The 26334-nt window shown below is 40.6% G+C and overlaps 1 protein-coding gene across 8 annotated transcripts in view; it reads left to right on the top strand.

The window, feature by feature from the left end:
* TPK1 (thiamin pyrophosphokinase 1) overlaps window positions 1-26334 on the top strand; it is a 186168-nt gene that overhangs the window by 41260 nt on the left and 118574 nt on the right. For 6 of the 8 annotated variants that reach the window (XR_013999566.1, XR_013999567.1, XM_081147514.1 and 3 more), the window contains exon 4: window positions 19515-19584. The exons of the other annotated variants lie outside the window; for them this stretch is intronic. Coding sequence is in view for 4 of the 6 variants with exons in the window: in XM_081147514.1 (XP_081003640.1) it covers window positions 19515-19584 (70 nt within the window). In the remaining 2 variants the exon portion in view is untranslated. The remainder of the gene's footprint in view (window positions 1-19514; window positions 19585-26334) is intronic. 8 annotated transcript variants of the gene reach the window in all.

The following is a 26334-nucleotide window of genomic DNA, read 5'->3' on the forward strand; positions in this document are numbered from 1 at the left end:
TCTGGTAATGAGTGGTTTAGTCAGAGGCTTTAGGGTCCTGGGATAGTTGGCTCATCACAGTTTACTGAACTACCAAATCCACGCTACTTTGGTCATTTTCTGCCCCCCACCCACAGCCTGTTTAGCATTTCACAGAACTTATGCTTAGAGCACATTTAAGGGAACAAGAAGCCAAAACTCTGATGAGCAATTCACATGCTTGGTTCTGGTCCATTAAACAAAAGCAGTTACATATGAGCTGCAGTCCCTGTAAATAAAGCTGGAAGAGAAGATCTGTGCCAGCCATGCAGAAACATAGAGGGAATATGAAAAGATTATTTAAATACTTAGGACATTTTAATATACTAGAGGCACACAACAAAATATATGTTGTTTGAAATGAGGTCAGAGACACAGTCTACTACTCCCATCCCCTAGATGGTGGTGCCTCCTATTGGATTAGACCTTTTATCAGTCTGGGCATTATACTACAAATATTGCCAGGGAGTGGGGGCCTCTGTGTTACTTTCTTCCCCAGGGTTTACTCCTATGCCTTTGTGTTGTGCTGTGTTGTGTTGTGTTTTAGTAATCACAGTATTACAGGGTGTTTAGGGAATTACACAAAAATTTCAAGCACTTTATATTTGAAATGCATTTGTAAATCTTCTGCTGTGCTTCCTAATTCCATGGGACTTAATATGAGTGGTTGCATGTTATATTCTAAAGGGGAAAAGTCATTTTTAAATACTAAGTTTCACAGCATTACATTTTCTAATGTGTTTACTGAGAGGCAAAAAAATAAAATCCATTATTTTATTGCATTTTTAATCTATATATTTTTTTAGTATTGTCCATGTCAAGCAATGTACAAGGTCTGGGCTGTCAGTGAGAAAGACATGGGCCTTGTTCTTAAAGAGCCTACAATCGAGTATCTGATGTACCCATCCCACTGTATGTATGCATCATTATATTCCCTGCAAATAGAAGTCTGTTCTTGTTATGGACTGAATTGTTTCCACTCCAGGTCATATATTGAAACCCTAAATACCCAAGCGACAATATTTGGAGATGGTGCCTTTGGGGGTAATTTAGTTATATGAGGTCAAAGGGTAGGGTCCTAATGCAATAGGACTGGTGTCCTTGGAAGAAGAGACACCAGGGATGGCACTCACTAAGAAAGGCCATGTGAGGAGGCAGCCATTTGTAAGCCCAAGAGAGAGGTCTGAGAAGAGACCATCCCTGCTGACACCTTTATCTTGAACTTCTAGATTCCAGAACTGTGAGAAAATAAATTTCCGTTGTTTGTCTCCCAGGTCTTCAGTATTTTGCTATGTAAGCCCTACCAAAGTAATACTGTTATATAAAAGCCTTATTGGCAAGTTGAGAATTGTTCAGCCGCTCTCCCCTATAGAAGAGCACTGATCCCAAAGGTCCATTTTATTTGTAAGCCTGATGCCAGGTATTATTATATGCAGTCTTGGCCTTACCTCAGTACATTGTAGCTCCAGTCAGTTACTAATAGGCATTCAACTTCCCTTGGATTCAATATTCAGTGAGACTGATATTGGTCCCCCTTTGTTTATAGAAGAACTTTCACTGACTTCAGAAAGCAGTGGAAGTAATCTGTGCATTCGATATCAGTTTGATGGATGTGATCAGAGTTTGGGAAATCAACTTTGAGTTCTTTAAACAGATACAGAAAAAAGTATAGACCAATAGATTAAAGCACAAATGTAGATAATTCAGTTATCCACGATTGTTTTGGGCATTGATCTATTGCCCTTTATAAAGATGAGAAGAATTTGCTTTTCTTGTAAAACACCAGCTAGAAAGATTCATTGAGTCTCTTTGTGACAGTGCGGGTATTCGGTAGGTCATTTCATATTAAGAGCAACCTTAAATGGAATTGTTTCCTAATCTAGTAAAACTACCACAATATAAGTCATACTTTTTCCATGTTAATCACACTTGGCATTAAACAGTGAATTCAGAGCTGGTATTTTTTTTCAGGAGACATTTAACAAAAATTGTAAACATTTTGCTTTAAAGGAAGCTACCAAGAAAGTGAAAAGACGACCCACAGAATGGGAGGAAATATCTGCCAGTCATATATCTCATAAGAGACTTATATATAGAATGTATAAAGAACTCTTACAACTCAATAAGATAAATGACCCAATTAAAAATAGTGCAAAGGATCGGAATAGACAATTTTTTCCAAGGAAGCTATACAAACCGCCAGTGTGCACATGAGAAGATAGATGCTCTGTATCATTAGACATCAGGGAAATGCACATTCAAACACAGTGAGACTCCACGTCCCACCCACTGGTGGCAGGCATCAAAAAGTTAGCCCTGTGTTGGTAGGTGTGGGGAATCAGAACTCTCATACACTGCCGGCAGGAGTGGAAAATGGTGAAGTCACTTCCGAAGGTACTGTCAGTTCATTAAATACACAGTTACCATTTGACCCAACAGTTCCTCTCCTAGTATATTCCCAAGAGAAATGAAAACACTTCCCCACAAAACTTGTGCACGAATGTTCATAGCACCATTATTCATAACAGCCAAAAAGTGGAAGCAGTCCTCATGTCCATTAATAATTAAATGGTTAAACCAATGTGCTGTGTCCATGAAATAGAAAATCATTCGGCCATAAGAAAAAACACAATACTGCTACATGCTACAGCATGGATGAACCTTAAAAACATTAAGCTATGTTAAAGAACCCAGACACAAAAGGCCTCGTATTACATGGTCCCATTCATACAAAATGCAGAGCTGGTAAATCTACAGAAACAGAAAATATATTAGTGATGCCAGGGCTGAGGGATGGGAAGTTAGGGAAGAGTTACTAAAAGGTATGGGGTTTCTTTTTAGAGGGATACAACTATTCTAAAGTTGACTATGGTGATGGTTACACAACTATGTGAATATTCTAAAACCACTGAATTCTTTAAATGTGTTGACTATATGGTATGGGAATTATATCTCAGTGAGCTGTTACCAAAAAAAAAATAGACATGAGGTATAATTTAGTATATCTTAATCTTTATTATCCTAATATCTTTATATATTTTTAAATTTATCTTTATTGTTGAAAGTATTACAGATGCCCCCTCTTTCCCTCCATTAACCCCCTCCACCCTGCACTCCCCACCCCCCTGCCCACCACACTATTGTCTGTGACCATGGACTATGCATATATGCATGTAAGTTCTTTAGTTAATCTCTTAATATTTGTAGTGACTAGGATGTCCACTTTTCTTAAGCTTTAATTTATACCAAAATTTGTCTGACACATTGTCCTCCCTTCTGGATATATCCATGTAGTTTGGGCCAGTGGTTCTCAAATTTAACATGTATCAGAACTACCTGCAGAGTCCCAACTTCAGCATTTTGGATCCATTAAGTCTTAATTACCATTCAGATCCTTTGTCTGTATTTTTAGGTTTGTATCTAACTATGTTGATTTCTTTGAAGTGATTGTAAATGATACTGTGTTTTAGGTTTTGGCTTTTACACGGTCATTGTCGTTAGATAGAAATGTGATTGATTTTTGTGTGAGAGAGAAAAGATCCTGATTTGAAAAGGGACACTGTTCATTCCTGTAGGAAATAACCACACAAAAGACTCTCTTCTTATTTAGGCAAAATCTTCACATGGTTTTCATAATTTTTGAGGTTTTGTATAATGTTCAGCCACATCATAAAAATCCTCTTAAACGTAACTTTAATTTTGGAGAAAATTTTTGAAAGAAAATATTCGTTCAGAGAAAATGATTTTCTATGGAATTCAGCAATCCATGCATGATACAGAATGATTTTGGAGCACATTTATAGTGTAATATATGCAAAAACAATAATTTAAGTTTAATTTTCCTGTGTGCTATTTTTTAGACTAAATTTGTTTTGATTTTGAGCTTAGTTTTAGCAAGTCAGCTTGATCAGCCTTGCCTCTAAAATTACTCAGTCTATCTCCCCCTAAATAGACACTAACATTAAACATAGTGATTTGGACATCTGGTTAATGACATTTAAAATGAATTTACACATATTGATTTGCTCATTCAGTCATCTGTTTAAAACTATATATTAGGTGTATTCAGTAGTCAGCGCACAGAGATTCATACTGAAGCCTGCCTTGGGTTTATGTGTTATTTTCTCAGTAACCTCCGATTTGCTCTTCTCTGATAAGACCCGCCTTTGTTAGTTAAAGTTGACTTTGCTGCCTTCCCACAACATCCACTACCACTCCTTATTGTTTGCAGAATTACGACCACCAACGGAAGACAAAGAGGCAGAATAGATCATTTACTTTCATGCGTTTGGTTGCCATTTAAATCACAGTTGTCAGGGTAAAGTGGAATTTAATGGTCACCCTCAGCGAGTCCAGGAAGAAGTGTGCAGTGCCACCCTTCCCTGCTGTGCTTCATGGGTGTAACACGTTTGGCTCAGAGTGATGATGATGCCATAATGACGTTTTATTATTCAAGCTTGATGAATAGCGCCGGGAAGGGTTGTTTATTTCGTCTTTCCATTTCACTATAACTAACAGTTTGAGCAGAGTGAGAGACACGGACTGATGCTCTACACAGAGTGTGCTTAATGTTTCCTGATGAAGCCCTGGAGTTAAAATAGAAATATCTGCAGCCTCATTCAGACCCTAGTGTGTGGTTGGTTGGAGCCCTGGCCAGCTTCATTTCACATGTATATTTTGAGGATCAGAATGCAAATATAGGGTGTCCCCCCAAAATGTATACACACATTGAATAATTATAAAGGCAGTGTTTATTAAACTACACTTCATTTTCAAAATTGAGCTATCAGCCATTAAAGTATATATACATTTTTCTTTGGACATCCTATACATAGGATTATATATGTATATAGTCAATAATCTTTTACAGTGCTTTACCTGCAGAATCCTTTTACTGAATTAAAATCATATCTGAGAAACCTGGGAGTTCCCAGGACAGTAGACGGACAACAGTGGAGGGAGTTCTTTGGTTGAGGTTGCTCTGGCCACCAGGCCTTCCCACCACGGCCTCCAAGTCTCCACTGATCTGGTACAGTGGATGTGAGTAACAGGGATTCTTGCTGACCCTTCCTTTGCTAGTCCTCAGGGTTATCTCCTCTATCTATGGGAGGTAAGTTGAGAACTACCTTTTGATTGTAGAAAAATGTTAAAATGATCGAATGACGTATTGTAACTAGTTTGATTGGAACGAATCTATAATAGTTTCATTTTGTCTACTTCATGAACTGATATCACTGTAGGCAACAGAACCTTTTAAAGATAATAATATACAGGATTACATTTTGCTTACCATTTTGCTATTTGTTAACCAGTTTCCTTATGTTGCCTGTGTAAGCAGAGAGAATGAAAACAATAGATGCTCAAAATGAATTGTTCTGTAAATTTAACATGACGTATTTTGTATTTTCAGTTATGTGGGGTTTGAGCCAATATTTAATCGTCATTGCCCTAATTTAAGTGGGATTTCTAGACAACACTGATGTGTAGCTCAGTATAAAATTTTCTGTTTATCCCTGAAAGACAGACAGGTCCTGACTTACAGTGCTTACAGTTTTTTTATTTTACACTGGTGCAAAAGTGATACACATTCAGTAGAAACTGCTCTTCAAATCTTGAATTTTGATCTTTTCCTGGGCTTGGCAGCGAGCCGCAGCCCCAGGTCAGGCTCACTACCACAGGGGTGCACAGCCGATTCTCTGCGGTGCACGGTGCTGCCAGCGTTGCGGGGCAGTGTTCTGAGCATGTTTAGGTGGACCAGGCTAAGCCGTGATGTTCCGTAGGCTTTCTTCACAGCAAAACCGAAGGAAAACAAAAAGGAAAGAAGAAAAGCAAAGGTCAGGTGTTTTTCTGCATCTGCTGAGATGGTCATGTGATTTTTATCTTTTATTGTATTAATGTGGTGTAGCATGCTGACTGACTTGAGGATTCTGAACCATCTTCGTGTCCCTGGGATAAATCCCACTTGATCACGGTGTATCAGCCTTTTACTCTACTGTTAAAATCAGTTTGCTGGTACTCTCTTGAGGATTTTTGCGTCTATGTTCATCAGGGATATTGGCCTGTAACTTCCTTTTATTTGTAATGTCTTTGGAATCAGGGTAATGCTGACCTCATAAAATAGCTTCAATTTATTTATTATTTTTTGATGTGTGTGTGTGTGTATTATTCAGCCATAAAAAAGAATGAAATGTTGCCATTTGTGACAGCACGGATGGACCTCAAGGGCATTATGCTAAGTGAAAAAGACAGTGAATCACAAATACTGTATGATCTCACTTAATATGTGGAATATATATATAACTAAACTATAGATACAGAGAACAGATTGGGTGAGGGGTGGGAGAAATGAGTGAACTTTTTTTTTAAGTTTAAGTAAATTTAAATAAAAAAAAGGAAAGATCACTAAGGGAAATGATAATTTAATATAATGTCTCTAATGATATCATCCCAAAATGTCCCCTGTTAACACCTTGGAGTATCTCTTTCTTCTTTTGTGTGTCGTGCACAGGTGTGTGATTGTATTTACTGAAATGGAACCTATTATTTGAAAATTCTCTGCTGTATTGATGTATCATAATTACTGTAAGCAGTCCTCTATTGTTCTGTATTGCAATAGAGGACTATGGGAAGTGGTATTTTTTTTTTTTTTTTTTTGTCTAAAAGCAACGCTTTAGCAGAATGCTGCTGCCTGGTTTTTGCTTGTCTGTTTTTTTTCCCTTTGTGTTGCTTTCCTCCCATGTTTTTTCTCTTAATGTGCTAAACTAATGCATAAAATATTTTGGAAAAGTAGGTTTATTTAATAGCCTCTGGCTCTCAGTGTACCTTACACATATTGAAAGGTGATGGGTCCTAATCTTTTCATGTTCAAAACTTTGGCCTTTCTGATGGATTTCGAATCTCAAAGATACTTTCAAGTAAAATGAGTAGACAAACAGTTCTAGTCATTTAGCATGTAGACCATCCTGTAACATGTGCATTGAAAACTTATTGTGAAGTCCAAAATTAAAATATTCACCTAACAAATATTTAGCTGGATGTGTGCTACACACCAACAATTGTTCTTTTCGACTCTGGGAACACAGCAGTAGCTAAGACATGATCTCTGCTGGCATGGAGCCCACAGTTTATTGGGAGGGATGTGAGGAAGACAGATCATAAAAAAGTAAACAGAAGAACTGGAGGAGATTATCCAGTGATGATAAAATTAAATCAGAGGCGAGGCAGCCAGGAGGCGTCTCTCTGAAGAGGTCACATTTGAGTTGCAATCTAAATGTAAGAAACTAGCACGTTAAGCGCAGGTGGCAGAGCATTCCTAGCCGAGGGAACAGCAGGTGCAAGGGCCCTGAGTGGAATGGGGCTGGCGTGTTTGAGAAGCAGAAAGAAGTCCCTTTGTGGCCAGAGGGCAGGAAGCAATGAGGATATGCAATTTCCCCTTCAAATCAGAGAAGAAATTCGGTGAGTTTATGCTTACCAAAGCTGAAATAACATGTTTGAAATTTTCTGGATCAATCACGTGTACACAGTTAACCACTTTCTTGGACAAAAACATTAAACCTGAGCTCTAATACTTTTCAGAACCTATTGTGGCTTCACTGCTTGGCAGTTTTCGTGGATTAAGGCTGAGGATTGTGGGTCCAAAACTTCAAACTCGCCATCATTTACCAACAAAATATTGGGAACAACCCTAATTTGCATTTTTTTATATGAAGGCGGTAGCAATTCAAGTGTTTGATGACAGTGGTAGTGATGATGATAGCAGTGGAGATGATAGCTAACATTTTTAAAGTTTTACCAAGTGCCAGGCACCCTCCTGAGATCTATTTAGAGATCAAGTCAATTAATGTTTACCCCAGGAAACAAGCGCTCTTATTTATCCCCATGTAACAGATGAGGAAATTGAGACTCAAGGAGATTCAGTGATTTGCTCAAGGTCATATAGCAGATCACACTTGCTCAAGGTTACACAGCAAGCAGTGAGCTGGGATTCAACTCTTAATTTATATGTATCTGTACAAAATACAAAACTTCTGATAAGTCATTGCAATTCATTTCCTCTTATATGAAAAGTTAATGATTTTGAAGTGTAATAGAATCTAGTGGTTTAATTTTTTCTTTATGGAAAATATACTCCTTTAAATACTGTTGTGTGATACATGCCATTTAATCAGCTTTGACTCTTGGTGACCCTGTGAATGAGTGACGTCCACAGTGTCCTGTCCTAAACAGCCCTGCAGATGCATGCCTATGGCTTCTTTCATGGAGTGAATCCATCTCATATTTGGTCTTCCTATTTTCCTGCTGCCTTCTATTTTTCCCAACATTCTTGTCTTTTCCAAAGAACCCTGCTTTCTCATGATGTGCCTAAAATAGGATAGCTATATTGAAGGTTTAACTTGCTCTAGGATCCACTTGCTCATCTTGTGATCCAGGGTATCCATAGAGCTCTCCACCAGTGCCATATTTCATATGAATCGCTTTATTTCCTATCAGCCTTCTTCCCTGTCCAACGGTTACCTCTGTCTTTCAAATACTGTTAGTATATAAAACTGGCGTTAGGTATTTAACCAAGCAGAGTAGAGAAAAAGTGAGGCTGTAAACTATTATCTAGTTACTTTGATCTTTTTAAGGTGCTACAACATTTTTCAGGTTTAGCATCTTTGGGTCCTGTCATGTTTAAATTTTTAGCAGGGGTACATGCTGGGGATCCAACACATTTAGCATCGCTAAGAGCTTACGTAGTCGTGTTATGCATCCCAAAGCAGTTCTGAGAAAGATGCATTAAGGGCCTGTCGCGTCTTAGATGATCTCAAGGTCTCTGTTAACCATTATACTTTATTAAGGACAATTTGCTGAATCTCACAGCTTTAGATGAATAATTAATACTTGGTGTTCATGCACTCCAATTATATATCACATTTTTATTAGGATGCAATAACAAAAGATAAAATATTTATATGAATTAATATTTAGAGATCTAGTTATAGCTGCCCTAGGTGTAAACTTGCCTAAATATGTTTGACCCAAAGTACAATACGTGTAGTGCTTGACTGTAACACCAACGCTAACTGTTCATGTCTTATTGATGTTCATCTGTACATGTTTTTTTAAGAACTTAACATTTGAATAACCTTTTCTGTGTATTAATTCTTCTTGGCTTCAACTGCAGTACCGAGGTCTATGGAAGGGCAGTGTAGGTAGGGTTTCCAGTTTTTTGTTCTATATCTTTTGCAGTTATGTGCAGTGATGGCTGAAGTCAAGGTTGTTTATATATTACATTCTCACACTTTACAGACATTCCCTTCAGAAGGGAGCTCTGAGTGAACAGTTGGATTCATGTGACGAGATAAAAGTAGCAAGGAGGTTTTCTGTTCTTAAGTGGAGAGAATGGTTTAATGTGTCCCTGTGTACTCATCAGCCGTCTCCAACAATTACTGGCCAATTTTGCTTCATATATACTCTCCCCCACTGGATTATGGGAAAGCAAATGCCAGATACCATTTCATTTCCATCCACAGATGAGGAAATTATTTTAAAGATTTATTTCTGGTCTTTGTTCTATGCTGTTGCACTTTATTAGTATAATACACTTGAGTGTCTCCTGTTGAAAGGTGCCAGAGGGCCTCCTTTGGCATGCACGAAACGCACCAGACGCCCAGGAAAGATGCGGAAACAGGTGGCATTGTTGTGTGTTCGGTGTTGTGATCAGACGTGCTGCCGATCTCTCCTTCTGCTTTCCTGGGGGGGCCACATTGGACCATCTGCCATGCGTCCTTTTCTTCCCGCCCTCCTTTCTGAACATTTGCAAACTATGTATTTTGTTACTCTTTTTTAATTTTTTTAAATATTTCTTTATTGATTTCAGAGAGAGGAAGAGAGAGAGAGAGAGAAACATCAGTGATGAGAGAGACATTGATCAGCTGCCTCCTGCATGCCCCCGACAGGGGATCGATTCCACAGCCCAGGCATGAGCCCTGACTGGGAATCTAACTGGGATCTGCTGGATCCCGCTGGGCTTGTTATTTAAATGTCCGTTCAATTCACGTTTGACACTGTATATCCACAGCCGCCATCTTCCTTGACTGATGATTATGTCTCTCATGCTCTTTGATGACTTTTTTTTCTGTCGCCGTTCGTCTCTTGGGCTGCCCTTCCTGCTTCCACCATACCCCTGCGGTAGCTACGGTGTGTACTCCAGCCCACTTCCACTCCTGTTTCTGATGTTTGGTTCCTTCCATTGCTGACACCATCATAACCCCACCTCTTTTTATTTACCAACACAGGCTTTCAGGCTGCTGCCCACACTGCCCCTCGTCAGCGCTGGGCCAGGCTCACTCTGGCCTCTCTGCTGAGATACACTCTCTACTCGGCCTGTAAATCTGTCCATTCCCTCCTTCGGTCTCTGGTCTACCCTTCCGTCAGAGTCCAGCCTGTTCCCTTCCTCTTCTGTCAGGTCCTTCTCCATGACCCCAGGCCTATACTGATCATTTCCTTTTCAGAATTTATGTAAGTGCGACTAGTGGACGGCAAGAAGTGGAAGTCTTCAGTGGCCCTTTTTCTTGTATTATTTCAATTTTCTTACGGATTTTTGTTTCAAAACTGGATAGATATCTTCTTGGGTTGAGGGGGTTTTCAAAACTATATTGGACATATGGTATGAACCTCACATACACCTGTTGATTAAAACTCCTGAATGTGATGTGTACATGGACTCTTTGGACAAACCATCTAGTTTTTTATAATACACATTCCTTTGTCTTTTTCCCCAGACTATTGCAGTTATACTCATTCTGTGTCAAACAACTTCTTGTTTAGATTTACTTTCTTTGGTGAACTCTGCGGGGTCATAATTCATCTTCTGTGACTTTGCCTCATCTTTCACGAGCTCCTGTGTCCCTTTGAATGTCTTTACATTTTCACTGGGTTCTTTGAGCTGCGGTGATATCTCTAGTCCTGATTTTCATTTGCTTGATGGCAGCATCTCTCTGGTGACTTTTTCTCATGTTTTTCCTGTTTACTTCCTGTCTCTTTTTTCCTCCCTTGTCTTCCCTCCCTCTCTCTTAACTTTCTCATCTAGTCTAGACCCTGTGCTCCTTCCTTTTTATTGGCCCTTGAATGAGTGGCACCCCTGGACCACTGAGTTGGCACTGGTTGGCATGGGGGCTGGGAGGGCAGGGGCACAGGACTCTTCCCCCATTCACAGAAGCACTTCAGGACACAGGTGTATATTGAGAGTGCTTAGTGTCGACTCATTGATGCCACTGCAGCGCGAGCCAGAGGCTCTTCACCATTGGATCTTGTCTACCTTGTCTCAGCAACAGAGTTTCCTGAATTGATTTTGTGTCTTAATCTTGAGCCAGAGGCCTTCTCTCAGCATCTCCCTGCGACCCTGCTTGAGTTTCGCTGCCTCTGGCAGCACTTCCCCATATATGGTGATTGGGTGTGAGATTTTGCCTAGTTTTCCCTAAGATGTAATTTCCATTTCTTTTTTCCATTCTGTTGTTTTGGGATAGAGAAATGACAGACCCTTCTCCACTCTGCTGTCCTAAAACACTCATCTTTTTAAATTTTTTTCTTTAAATTTGTCAGTCGTGTATTCCAGCTAACAGATGTTTAGGATTTGGCTTCCTGGCTCCTTTCATCGCCTGGTGACTTTTCCCCTGCTTGCTAACTGTTTTCCTGGAGGACGGGATTCACAGTCTCTGGTCCCCAGGTGGGTTAATGTGAACAAGCAGGCATCCTACACTGTGAGGATGGTTTGTTTCCAGGGCACACCATGGCGATGTGCTTATTTCAAATATGGTCAAGATCAATATTTCCATCTCAGTCCATTTCTCCGGGCTGTACTGCCTTTCTTTGTGCATTTATGAGCTTGTATATCTTATGAATTATTAAAACAAACTTGACCACATCTTTTTAAAGAGAATAGAAGTATCTTTTATTTGCCTGCCTTCCCATCCCCAGGCACTGGTTTCCTTTTATTATTGAATTCTACTTAGTGTTGCTTTTTATGTTCCAAGGATCAAAGCTGAGGTGTGGCGAGGGGGAGGGGGAGTTCTGTACTTTGGTGGAAAAAGAGATAGTTATTGTAGTTTCTGTCATCAAATACCAAGTTATTTTCAAATGCACTGCAGCCAAAAGGAAAAAAACAAAACAAAACACCCACTACCTGCCAGTCAGCAGAAATGACTAACAGCATGTGTCTGCCACACAGAACTTATAATTGTTTCAAACTTACAGGCACAACAATGGAGCACATCTTGCATAATGAAATATTTCTTTTTATCTCTCATGCTTGCAAGCTGCGCTCATGCATCATGTTTGCAAATAGTAGCAGCATTTCTGTAACCTGAGCCAAATGCAGTTTCCAACTGTTGAAATTAATTCCTTTTAGGTCCTGTTAAAAACTGTCATCTAACAACAAATCTCACTATTTTTCTTTTTGCTCTGCTTGCATATGCATCGATTTGTTTCTTTGTATGTTCACTGATGCTTGGTGTGTGAGAAAGAACTGGGTCACACAAAAGCAATCCTCATCTTGCCTTTGTGCAACTTACTGGGTCATTCACAGAGCTCCTTAACATTCTGATTTTGCATCTCTTTTGTCTCAATTTTTTAAGTCACCTTTAGGCTCTAGAATGAGAAAAGGTAGTTATAATATCATGTATTTTTATAAATTGCTGTAATATGAAGATCCTACTGTTCTCATGCAGATTTGAATTAAGCCTGTGCCAAAGCCCCAAGGTTATAAAATGCCTTCAGCTCCTTCCTTTGTAGTGTAGCAGGTCCCTCTCTGTAATGGGTGAGGAAGGCCATGTTTGGGGACCGTATCCCCTCATCATGGGTGTTATCTACACGGCTGCCTAGTTTTCAGATTTGGCCATCTGAAAACTAGGCATGGAAGTAGGTCATAGGTACCGTGAGGTAGGTAATCAATTACACTTCTTTGTAGGTTCAGCGTGTGGTCCCAGTTGTCTCCCCTTGCTCAAGGAAGGAATAACACAGAAAGCTGATTATTGCTGTTATTTTTCATCAGAAGGCTGATCCTGCCCAGGGTCCCAGGGGTAGGGGTAGCAGGACTGATCCAGCCGAGGTTAGCTTAACCTGGGTAGCTTGTGCGCTCTCCCGCCTCTGGGCATCTGCCTGGAATGAGCCCATTCCTTGCTTTGCTTTCCACTTAGCACACGCATGCTTTTAAAACATTGTTTGCGGCCTCAGTTTCTGGGGTTGGCCGGCTGGCTCTCCTTTTCACGTGCTCCCGTGAGCTCCGCGATCAGTGCACTTGGCAGTCATCGCACTGCTCTGTCATATTTGTCTCCCACCTTCTTGACCACTGCTGGTTAAAATAAGTGCACTGTGAGCCACAGATACGCATTCAGATCTCCTCATAACCACATTGAAAAGTAAAAATAGGAGGAGAAATTGTAGCACTGTCTCACTTAACCCAGTGTATTCAGAGTGTTATCATTTCAGCACCTACCCAAGGTAAAAATGACTAATGATAAATGGGATATTCCTTTTGTACTAAGCCAGGGAATCCAGTGTTTATATCACACACACAGCGCGCCTCAGTGGAGACTGGCTGCATTGCAGATGCCCAGCACCCAAGTGCCTCGTGGCTACCATACTGCATGTTCTAGTCTCTGGTCCCCTTGAGGGTTGGAACAACGTCTGGGTTTGCTGTGTTCCGGCTGCATTTGGTGTTCGTTCAGTGCATGCCTACACATGAATGAGTGGACACGGTACTGGGAAGGTTACTGTGTGGATGATGCTGATTGCTGATAATATCAGGACCTCCTGTTCAGAGAACTAAGGTGAGTTGACTAACGTAGAGAGCAGTGAGGGCAAACTTTGAAGAGATAAGTGGCCAAGGCTTTATTGCAGGAGACAGACAGGAGCGAAAATAAAAAGGGTGGTCAGTCTCCTTCCAGGTGCACCTTTCCACTGATGTTCCTGAGTCACAGCATTTGACAGTTGGCACCTTTCACTTTCACAGAGAGACTGAGCTGCTCCCACCACAGTAGTCATTCAAATTTATATTCAAGCCTCGTGAACACCTGTTTAATGCAAATGGAGGCCAGTGTGTCTGCGTTAGTTCACTGCTTAAAAAATAAAATTGATACAGTTGTGTGAGTCAGTGCAGTCCATCTGGATAGCCATTAGGTTTTATGTAGTGAAAGTAGTAATGTGTGTGTTCTGTGACCCAGTGATTACTCACTCAATATGTACCATTGAGATTACGTTTTCTCTGTGCAAGGAGGCAAGGAGATGATAACCTCGCAGCACTTTTTAAAATGTAAAAACATATAAGCCACCTAAGTGTCTGTTAATAGGAGATCAGATCAGTATTTTTGGCACATTCATTAACTCAGTACGGGACATAAATGCATCTAGAGAACAGATTTGTGTTTTCCCTCAGAAACATAATGCTGAGGGGTAAAAGCGGGTTTGGGAACACCACTGTTGAAAAAATTAAAAATAACACATTACACAATATTACATATTGCTCATTGATGCAAATGCTTACCATATAGGAGTTTAAAAAACTGTAAAGATAAAATCAGCTGTGGTTTGGTTCGTCCTTAAAGAGAGATCTAGAGTTGGGGGAATATAATTTCTTGTAGTTTTTGCATAACCCAAAGTGCTGAGTGAGAAAAACTCACCGTTCTACCTGGAGGTCACAGAGGGGTTGTTTTACTCTTTGTCCTGTGATGCATGGCTCTCAATTTATGTTTTATACATTCAGCAGATCTCCTTCAGGTCTATATATTTTTTGAAAGTAAAAATTTAGGATTAAAAACACGAGATACTTTTATCTATCGGTACACGCCACATGAATAATTTTGGTCCTTTGCTAAAAAGATGCACAGTGGAGATGTGCCCAAGTACAAAAGCACTTTATAACCAAATGTACTTTGATCTGTGCATCTCAGGCCAGCATTTCAGTCCATGATTTTAATTCCCTACGGGGAAATCCTTAATACACGCAGTGCCCTGCAGGGCCTCTGCTACCCTGTGAGCTAAGGTAAACTGTTTTAAAAATCTAGAGCAGCAAGTCTTTTACAGATGCTTTGGCTGTGTTGTGTTTCAGTCAGCTCAGCAGCACACAGGGAAGGCCGTGTGTGCCAGGAGCCTGGCCGGCTCCAGGGTGACCAGGAGACAGCACACGGAAGGGGGAGGAGGAAGTGACTCCTTATGCTTCTCAGGGTATTGGAACAGCTGGGAAACGACAAACTGAATAAACAAACGTTCACCGCCAGAGTGGCAAAGAACAGTAATTTTTTACAAAATGATCCTTTTATTGCCCATCAGCTCCGCAACTGGCCTCCCTCACCTGCTCTGGGATCCCGGAGCTGGCCCTCTAAGCTTTTCTCCTTTGCCGCAGTGTGATGCTCCGTGTCAGCAGAGGGCAGGGGAGGGCCCTGCTGGGTGGGGGGCGGGGCTTCTCCAGGTCCAGGTCCTGGAGCCCAGCGCCTACAGCAAACAGTGCCTGGGGGCAGGCGTACCTGTCACCTTCCCTTCCGGTCAGCTCCCCTGGCACCCCCATCAGGTGGTGTCTCAACAGGTTCCTGCCAAGTGGGACACCTTCCCTCACCCGCTCTCTCCCACACCCTTTCAGGGGCTTCCTGGTGAATCTAAGAGTTAACTGAAACTGAAAACTGTTTCTTTAATTTTACTCTAGTTTTCTTTTTACCTTAATGTTTGGAACTAATTTAATAGTCTACTTTGTAGAGAAAGTCAGATTATATCTGTCCAACTTTCTTCAGTGGAAATTAATGAAGTAGCCTGTTAATCTCTCTTGTGTGTGAAACTCTTCTTTGTCGATAACATTAACTTACGTTATGCCAGGCTAAAAAAATTGTTAGCTGAAGATGTGTTTAAGATATTTATTGGTAGTTTTGATATATAAAGGTTTATAAAGATTTTAATGCATTTTAGTCTTCAGCTGTTTATCAGCCTGATGCACAATAAAGAATTGCTCAGCCATCCAAGTTACAGTATTTGACAAATCTGCAGAAATGTTGCTGAATAAGCCAGTGAAATTTCGCATTAAAGATAACTCATGCAGTAGCTTCAGTCGTTAACGCTTGGGACAGCTTAAGTGATGATGGAGTGAATGTTTGTTTGAGGCTGATTCATTATGATCTGCCGAAAACAAGTTACTAAAGAGTCCACCGACGTCTGGTTCTTCTGGTTGGTCACTTTATTAACAGTGATATTTTGTTCATTTTTCACATGGCTTTCAATGAATTTATGCCAACATTACTTACAATATGCTTGAAGGATTTATTTTTCAAATGCAGTTTTATTTATATATGTGGAAAATATTTTGAACTAATGAAAACTTTTTTGTCAATAAGATCTTTAAATGTGGTAGAACACGTCATTTTTATCAACCTTTATTGAAAACAAACTAGTTTTAGGGACAGACTGGAACTGTTCCTTCTAGAAGGGTTGCACCCTGACATCCAGGTCGAGAGAGAGGAGTGTATAGATTTCATCAGGGTTATTTTGACACTGTTTGCATTTAAAACAGGAATAAATGTGGACAGATTTATCTCCGTAAACCGTACTGAAATATCAATTTAAATCTAGGTATGAGAAATAACAGGCATCGGAAAAAGGTTTTAGATTGTAAAAGTAACACTGGTCACAGCTTAACCAGGTTTAATTAAGCCGTTTCGCAGATTCGACCACTCATTGGGATTCCTCTCCTTTCCTCATGCTCCCACTGTGTCCTGTTGCTTTTATTACAGAGCTCATTAGAGTGTGCAGAGTGTGGCCATCCATTTGCTTGTTTCTCTGTTTTCTACTATCGTGTGAGCCTGGAGGGCTAGATATGTGTTATTCATCTTTCTGTTCTAGATAGGGGTCGGAGCATAATTGGTATAAATGTTGACTTCAAATGATCCTGGCAAAATAAAATATTGTGAAAAATTGAAAGGTTATTCTATTTGATAATCTTGGCCACTAAAAACTCCTTCTTAGATTTTCATGTTACTGTAGTGAATCAGTTTTTACATGAAAGGATCCCATGCGCTTGTTAATTTGTTTACAGAGAATCGTTTTGTACAGTCTGAGGGTAATTATTAATAGTTTACCATCTGTTTCTATTTATCAGTCTTTCCAATCTGCATGTTCAGTTACTGTAAGCGGTCTCTTACATGTGAGATGATCTCTCCGCTTTAGATTTTGATGACTTTAACGTTCTAGTTTTTGATATTTTTAAATGTGCAGAATGTTCTGTAATCTCCTGATTTTTTGGCTTAATTGGCATTTGGGTGCCTTTTCTTATAAGGAACTGTGTATTGCAGGTAGTTGGCAAAATGAGAGTCTGTCTTTAATATCTTTGTAAAACTCTCATTTTTGTTCTACACCTTTGAAGTAGCTCAGGCTTTACTTTTCTGGCAACATTTGGCTTTTAAACTCCATTTTAATTCTAACAAAAATGGAGGAAGAGGACTCTTGTTTATTTATTTTTCTTTTCCTTTTACCTCCATTTATAACATGATCATCAAAATTTCACCTACGTGCATTTAGAACCACATCAAACAGTGTTATAACTTTGTTTTCAATTACAGCCGACATTCAGTATTATTTTGTACTATTTTTGGGTGTACAGCATAGTGGTTAGACAGTCATATACTTTACAGAGTGTTCCCCTGATATTCCCAGTACCCATTGGCACCGTGCAGAGTTATCACAGTATTATTGGCGCTGTTCCCTATGCTGTGCTTTCCATCCCCGTGACTGCTCTGTAACTATCTTCTGTGCTTCTCAGTCCCTCCACCTCCTTCACCTGGCCCGCTGCCTCCCCTCTGGCAGCCACGTCAGGACTCTTACTCTGTGAATGCTGTGTTCCGGTATTGTGATGAGCACTGTGTATGTTTGTTAGGTCATTAATTGCTTAGCAATCTGTGCCATACGTGATATAATCCCACTTACAAATGAGAAAGCTAGAGCAAAAAAGAGCATCTTTTTGGCCACTTGGCTCCTATTTTGTTTCTGATTCAGATCAAAGAAAATAGCTCACATACGGGTTAGTGGAAAATACATCGGGGCTTTTATTTATCCCTGTGTGGTCAATTAGCCGTCCTTTACAATAGCTGGCCTGTTATTAAACACCTGGAGATTTAGAGCTCAATATTATAAGTGCTCTTTTAAACATATAGCTAAATTGGCCAGAAAGGAAGGGGGTTTCATAAGTGCTGTAGACTGAAGAAGTAGCTCAGGAGAACAGCTGTTTCTTCTGCAGCTGCTGGTGCCCAGGGTCCTTACTGAGCTGTAGGACTTGGCGATCTTTGTTTTAAAGCTGTGTGGAACAGGAGGCAAGGCCGTGGTCTGTCTAGTCAGGGTGAAGAATTAGAACCTCAACATCTCTGCGTTCACACCACCCAGGATAAAAAAATAAAGCTTGATCTTAAACCATTAGGTAAAGTGTATTTTAAAAAGAATGAAAGAGGAAATTGAGGCTGAGACACCAAGCATTTCTAGGAAAATTAGAAATTAGAGAAGTCACAACAGCAAATCGAGGAGCCTGTGGACTGAGAACATTTCAAGGAACATCTGCAGAAAGTGTAGAGCAATGGATAATATCCAATCCCAGTATCAACACCCAGTAGCAAATCAGCAACGTCAAGTGCTGAGGAGCAGCAGGGAGCAAGCGGAGGGAGGCAGCAGATGAAAGCCCCTGTTGGAGAGCAGCCAGTCTTATTTGAAAATCTTAGTACTTTCCGAGTTTCAGTCAGCTTTGTATCAGCTTCACAATGTTCACAGTGCTCACACATTATCTAGATTATTAGTTAACATTTTCAAATAAACAGATGTTATGCTTATGCTTCATTTTTTTAAAATATTTTTATTGATATTTAGAGAGGAAAGGAGAGGGAGAGAGAGAAACATCATGCAAGAGAGAAGCATCCATCAGCTGCCTCCTGCACGCCCCCTATTGGGGTTCGAGCCCAAAATCCAGACATGTGCCCCGACTGGGAATTGAACCAGCAAGCTTCTGGTGCACAGTACACCCAACCAACCAAGCTATACCCGCCCAGGCCTTATGACTCATTTTTAAAAGAAACCATGTATATCACCGTAAAATTTGGAAACCCATAATACCTGCCATAAATGGAATGTATCTATAAACATTAATTTTACAGAAGAGAACAGAATTATAACCATTACCCATTACTGAGCGTGAGGTCTGTCTGCTGTCATACAGAAGGAAAGCAAGCTTTCTGGGAGAGGGAGAACACCACGTGCAGTGATAAGGAAACGAAGGGGCAGGAAGGAGGTGCAGTGTCTGCAGGGAGGTGTCTTCCTGGGTGGGCTGTGTGCAAGGGTGTCGGCACCAGCAGTCTCACCAGCTGGGTGTGGAGTGACCTAAGAAGGGACGTGTGACTGCGTGTGTCTCGATGCCTGTTTTCAGTGTCTAACCTTTCGAAGCTATTGCTCTGAGCTCCCTGCATTGACATGCTCTTCTTTTTTCTTTGTGTTTGAAGCTATTTTAAGAGCCTGTGCTGATGGAGGTGCCAACCGCCTATATGATGTCACGGAAGGAGAGAGGGAACGGTAAGCTTTCTTTAGCCAGTATCCACAGTATCGTTAATTCCACTCTTCAGTTTGTTTTACTCTCTTCTTAGTAAGTGGTGGCTGTTAATCTTCCTTCAGAATTAAAACCACCTCGGTGAGCAAGAGCTGCCTTACCATGTTGTGTCATTGCTTTGCTCTGAATGGCATCTCTTAGGAGACCCAGGCCAATCATATCTTTACATCGAAACAAAACCATTCTGTGACCGCAAAATCTTCATTAAGTAGCATTATTGACTATCAATCTTCATGAGCCTTTGAACATTGGCTAAAAGGAAACTTCTAATGGTAACCAGAGTTATTCAGATTAAGTGAACAGAAATGGGTCTGTGAAGGAAATGCATGTTCTATTGCAAAAGATGGGAGGTGTTTATATTAGTATTGAGTCAAGCTCAGTACAGCTCACTCCCAGTCACTCCTGAGCTGTGCACACACGTGTTTTAGGAGGTGAGTAGTTTGTGTCCTAATGATTTGTTATCTGTGCTGTCTGACTTCCCCGATCTCGGCATGGTGAGCTCTTTCTAGAAAAAAAGCATACACTGATGAAAGAAAAGTTTAAATCTGGCTCATCACCCACATGCTCATAGTCCAACCGCCTAGTAGACAGGAATTTATAGGCTAGATATAAATAGACTAGCTATGAAACTGAGTTCCACTTCTATCATACATGTTATTAAATGTGGTGAAATGTTTATGGTTTGAGAAATCACCCCCTTGCTGCAAAAATTAAATTAAAATACTATGATGCAGCATACCATAGGTGTGAATTAAATATAGGTATTTTGAAGTGATATAAAATACATCTTTACTGCATCAACTTGTTTAACTTCAGGTTTCTGAAATTAGAGCAGCCATTTGAAAGCAGCTGGTTGCTTGGAGGAGGAAGGCCTGTCTCCTTTGAGATGGGGCATGCTGATGTTTAGGGACTAAGTGCACCATCAAAGAATATAGCAATAGGAACAGCCTAGGAATTTATTTAAATCCATGGCATTTTGTGCTTCCTTATTTTAACTTTATGGATTCCGCTGACTGGATCAGTAAGACCTGATGTGGAGAGTACGTGAAAACATACTCAAGTATGTCTTACAGAAGTGCGTGGGCCAGTTCATTCAGGGTAATGCCCACGAGGCCAAGGTGATGGATTGGGTCATGTCTGTTTCTGCCTGTAGCCTCCTTGCTGTCAGGCAGTCTAGTACTGAGTCCTATTTCTCCAATGGGAAGTATAGCTCATTAACATAATTATATAAATGGGAACTGTGGAAGAATGTTGCACAGTGCTTCCCAACTCTTCCTTGATCATAGGAGCCATCTAGAATGCTTGTGAAAAAATATATATTTCTGTGCTGATTACTTTTACTGGATTGGGCTGGACATTAATAAGAAAGATAACACACAACATTATAATTAACATTTAAAGCAAACAGATGACCAGATTTGGGGAGTGAGTACCATTATTTTTGCCGAATTTCAAAATAACCATTTGCAGTATTTCTTAACACATTTATAAGTAATCTTATGGAAGTCTTCTGAGAAGATTTATCTAGCAACTGTTTGTCCATACATGAAGATGTTCAATAAGAAAATATACTTTCAGTTGAGTTTCTAGTTGTAATATATTTGCCATGATTCCTTCTCTGGTAATTAGGGCCTTGGATAGACTGAGGAATGGTTGAATCTCTGACAGGGAATTGAGTGAAGCTAACTGCCTCATGTGGGAATTAAATCCTTGCAATAGATCTTACTAAATCCAAACCCTAACTCATGAAACTAATTGGGTACAGGTGACTAAACATGATTCCTATTAATTGTATTTTTAATAGAAAGGCCTCACAGTGAAAAGAGAAGGTGGTATTCATGAGTTTGAAAAAGCCAGGCTTGGTTTGTGGCTTCACTGGTTCTTATTGGTTCATTTATTTAGCATTCATATCTGCAATGTAATACTTGTAAATATGCAATAAAACATGAATGTTTTGAAACTTATCTCCAGTTGCAGACAAAGTGAGATGTTTACACATTTAGAGCAGGGTGTAGAGAGGAGAACAGGTTTGTAGAGATAGAGCTGAGGCAAAGATCAGTGTGGCCTTAGGTCTGATTCTCCAGTGAGGCATCCAGTCCTCCATACCCCATTCATAAATGCTCATCTCTCCCTTTCAGCTCTGAAAATGGGCTCTCTATTCATCAGGGAGTTTTTGGTTTTGTTTTTTTTTTACATTAGGAAGTCCTAAATGTTTTGTTCTTATTGTGAAAACAATACATGATGATTGGAATATATGTTAGTGAGTTGGGAAAAACAAAAAGAAAATAAAAATTGTTATTTTTTGCTAAGTAACTAAATGTTGCATGGAGTCTACCTATTGGTTGTACCCTGAGGAAGAACAGAAACATGACTAGTTCTTCTTGCTAAAGTAAGTGTAAGCTCCATGGATGTAAACTCTCTTAGGCCTAGAAAATTATCTGGGAATATTTGGCACTCAATAAATTTTTATTAGTAAATGAATATTTTATTACAGTTACTCTGTTCTATCTACCCATAAGGTTTTGAGTGACTTTGATTAATAACCCTCATATTTTGGATAGGTTTCCTCTGCTCTGAGAGCTGATAGGTTCTGACTTGTCTGTCCATCAAACTGAGGCGGGGTGAGGACCAGTCAGGAAAACAGAATGGACATCGCCAATGACAGGTGGATCCTTACTCTGGCCGTGGACGTGGGATTAAAGAGGAAGAAATTTTAGGAGGACTGTCTTTGTACTGTATTCCCCTATTCTTAATTGACTGTTTTCCTAACCCCAGATGCCTGCTTTTAGAAATGTGGGGCAGTAAGGTGGGGTACCAGATGTATTGGCCAATACCCCCAAATCCACAGCTCCAACCTGATACTGACAGAAGTCTCATGTTTATATTCTGGTGATTGGAAAGTCCTCTGGTGGACTCATAACACCCACCTCCTGCCTTCTTCTCACCACATTGGTGAGAGCCAGGATGGTGCAGAGTGGCCCCACTAGTCAGAATACTCACAGGCTACAGAGATGGGGGAAAATGCCAGAGAAGCAGGGTAAGATCTTCCAGGAAAATCTTAAGGAGCAGGTTCTTGTTTTTGTTCATCACCGATAGGCATTGGAGGTTTGTTTTGTCTTCCTAGTGATGAACTTATTGATAGTAGATTGGATCAGGAAAGTGCAAATTGTCCACAACAAAGGTGATTGAAAGGTTGTTATTTGTGTGTGCCAGTAAATAATGATGCTGGGAGAGTTAAGTCCCCCCACCCCCATTGCTTTCCTCCCCTGCCCATAATTCCTGCTTCTGCATCTGTGACAGAACAGCTTCTGCTCTAGTGACTTGCTAACCAGGTCTGCATACAGTCGCTTGTGGCAGTATCACCCACCTTTTCCACCAGAAGGAATGTTAAGACAAAAAAACGTATAGAGAAGTGGACACAGTAGGATGTTACAGCTCCATGGGTTTTCACAAAGGGGCACACGCTGATGTCACCAGTCCTGAGATCAGTAACCGGAATATCACCAGCATTGCGGGCTTCCCCTTCCATGGACGTCTCTCCTGACATAATTAACTTTGCCAATTTTTGGACTTTATAAAATAGAATTATAAGATACTGAATTTTGAGCGTTTTGACCTTTTGGAGGGATAGAAGTCCTAGCTCTCTGAACCTGAAAAAGGGTTAAAGTTGTTGTGGGTTCTCGTGGCTACCTGGTGATGGTGAGACACGGAGGAAGTGGAGTCAGGGAGCAGAGAGGGAGAGTTGCGCAGGAGTGAAAGCAAGAATGCCCGAATCCAGGACACTGCCGGAGTAGGTAGGCCATATGGCAGAAAGCATTTACATTGATCGCTCTTTTTAAAAAAAAAATGCCTTTAGCTAGGTAAACAGACCAAATTTTTTTTAAAAAATGCAAAAGAGAGCTTTGGTGTGAGAGAGGATCTTGCTGGAATAATCCAGTGGAAGAAATAAGAATGTAGCATTTAGCCTGATTCACTCATCCTTTCATTCATTCAAGCGTTTATTGAATACTTGCGCTAGTTTGGCGTTTGATAATGACTAGATAAAGTACAGTTCCTGCCCTCAAGAAATGTACAGCATGGCAGAAGTTAAGAGGAAAGGAGGTGGGTACTCAGTGTGGTAGATTATAAAGCGCATAAAGAGGAATTTCTGGCCCAGGGTGATAGATTCTGTGACAGAGGGAGGCACAGAGGGTAGACAGTTAATCCACAACGAGGGAGAGATTGTCCTTTGTGTGCTGGATATAAAACCTAAACTTGTTACCTTGAGATTCAGGGCTTGGCTTTCACTCATTTTTCAGCCATGCCCTGTTTCCTCCCTGCCTTCTCCAGATCGCTTCTCCTCACTGCTTGTGCTCAGGCCCCTCTCAGGCTGGTCTGCGGTTATACCCATTGGTACCACCCATAATCCATGACTCTCTACCGCCATCTGTTCGGATCAGTCAGTGCTTATAGATCCTGTGCTGCACTGCCCCTCAGATAGTTTGAGTAGCACATGCTGGCACTTCTTGTAGAACCCTCTGTGAAGCCATGCTCAGCTAAAATGCTGTCTGCTCCCCGAAGGCTCCCTCCCCGTCCAGCCTGATGGGAGGTGACAGCTCTTACACTATAATAATACTTGTAAATTACAGTGTTAGTCTCACATATTACCTTGATTTAGAGCTGTGAAGATTTATATCCCTTACTAGGTTGTAAATTTCTAGTGGCATAACACTTTATAATTATTTACCTTCTCATTTTATCTTGTGATTTAACTGTGTGTAGATGTGTCTGATCTCTATGTGGTGAACTCCTCCAAGGCAGTGATCATAATTAATCTTCCTTACATGCCTTGTAATATGTAGAACTCTGGTGAGCATCTGAGAATTTATTGAACTAATTATTTTTCATTGATATCTTCGCAGAAATGTCACAAATACTAAGCTTTTTCTCACCCAGGGATTTCTAAGCTATACTATCAGCTGTTGGAGGCATCTTGATGTAGACAAGAAATTTGGATAATTATATATCTTATTAGTATGTATAAACCACAGCATCTTACATCTAAAAAGAGTACACATTTCATCTGAAATCATGTATAGGATAAGTCCCACTTTATTTCTAGAATGTCACTATGTTCTAATTTCTATCTAAATGGGCCTCTTATCATGAAACTAAGATCCTTGCCTTTGAATTCATTGGTATTTTGAGAGCAACGTGAATATCAGTGCTAAATGTGAGAGCTTTTTTGTTGTGATTTTGTGGGACTCTGAGACTCTCAAACTCAGCAGCATAGTAGTCTAAGATGGAGCTCTGAATTTTGACATTATTCGTGTGTGGGAATTTGAAATGGGGGTGAGTGTTGTTTTTAGGTCTGTTTTCTCAGCATAATTGATGAGCATAGCATCTTAAATATGAGGTCCTACAGAAGATTATTTTTAAATAAACATGGCTCTAGTTTAGCTCAGATGTTTAGGAGTTGCTCCTCTGTGTAATAGGTTAGCACCCAGCAACATTTCCCCGAGTTTGTACAAATAACCCTTCAGTTAAACACGCACCGACAGTGTGGGATGTGGAGGACCGGTGGGGCTTCCACAGGACAGCAAGACTCACTCTTGGTTCCGTATCCCTCTCCATCAGTTTTCTCATTGTCAAGATTTCACACTTTCCAGCTTTGTATATTCTTGCAGCTCTCTCATCAGTGGGTCAAAACCACTTTTCAGAGTGATCAAGTGGGAAGAGAGGATGCCTATTGTAACTCGAACTCTAAACTAACCACATCCCCCTAAACCAACTTCAGAATATAATTGAAATAACAAAATAATGTGGGAGGCCAGCTGTTAAAAAGTAGCTTCCCGAGACTTTATCGACAGAATTAAAGCAGGTGTCCAGCAGCAGGAACCTGATACCCCCTTGAGGAAATCAGTGACCTGCCTGTCAGTGTGCATATGAGTAACCTGTAAGAGTTCTGTTCTCTGTCCGTTTCACCGCAGAGCGGCAGCTTCAGGTTGGGGGTGGGGTGGTGAGATCCATGCGTGGGCTCCCTGGTTAGGTCAGGGCATAAAACCTGATTCCGCGACTAGTATGTGAGGCATCTGGCAAGTAATTTCACTTCCTTGGGTTGTAGTTCCTTCGTTTCTGACATTTCAAGGAGAGACCTACTAAATGGAGATTTCAGAGAAGCCTTGATGAGGAAATGTGTTATTTGGGCTGGTTATAAAAGATCTGGAGAAGCTGGGATGATGGAGAGTGGCCTTTCAAAGCTGCAGCGTGATGAATGGTGGAGCAGCTGAGTGTGCCTAGGACACAGTTTCACGCAGTAGACATAAGTATTCATGCCAGAGTTCATATTCCGCTTGCAGTAATTGCACAGCTTCTTCGAAAGGTGGTAAGTACTGTGCATGTTGTCTTTGAAATGGAGGAATGTAGTGTTGGCTTCTCTGGTTCTTCTTGGTTTTTAATCAGCTTGCTCAGGTATGATTTCATACGATATGATGCATCCAGTTTAAGCCTCGGTTCAGTTAGTTTTGAAGTGGTTCACAGATGTATCCACCACCACAGACAAGGTGGAAACATATCCATCATTCCAGAACGTTCCTTCCTGTCCCTTTGTAGTCAGTCCCCAACTCCCACCTCCCTGCTTCTGGCTTCTACAGCCTTCCAGAATGTCATAGAAATGGGGTCATACAGTTTGTTGAATTCTGTGTCTGACTTTTTTCTCTTAGTGGATGCTTTTGAGA

The sequence above is a fragment of the Miniopterus schreibersii genome, assembly GCF_964146895.1.
Source record: "Miniopterus schreibersii genome assembly, chromosome: 9".
Lineage (NCBI taxonomy): Eukaryota > Metazoa > Chordata > Mammalia > Chiroptera > Miniopteridae > Miniopterus > Miniopterus schreibersii.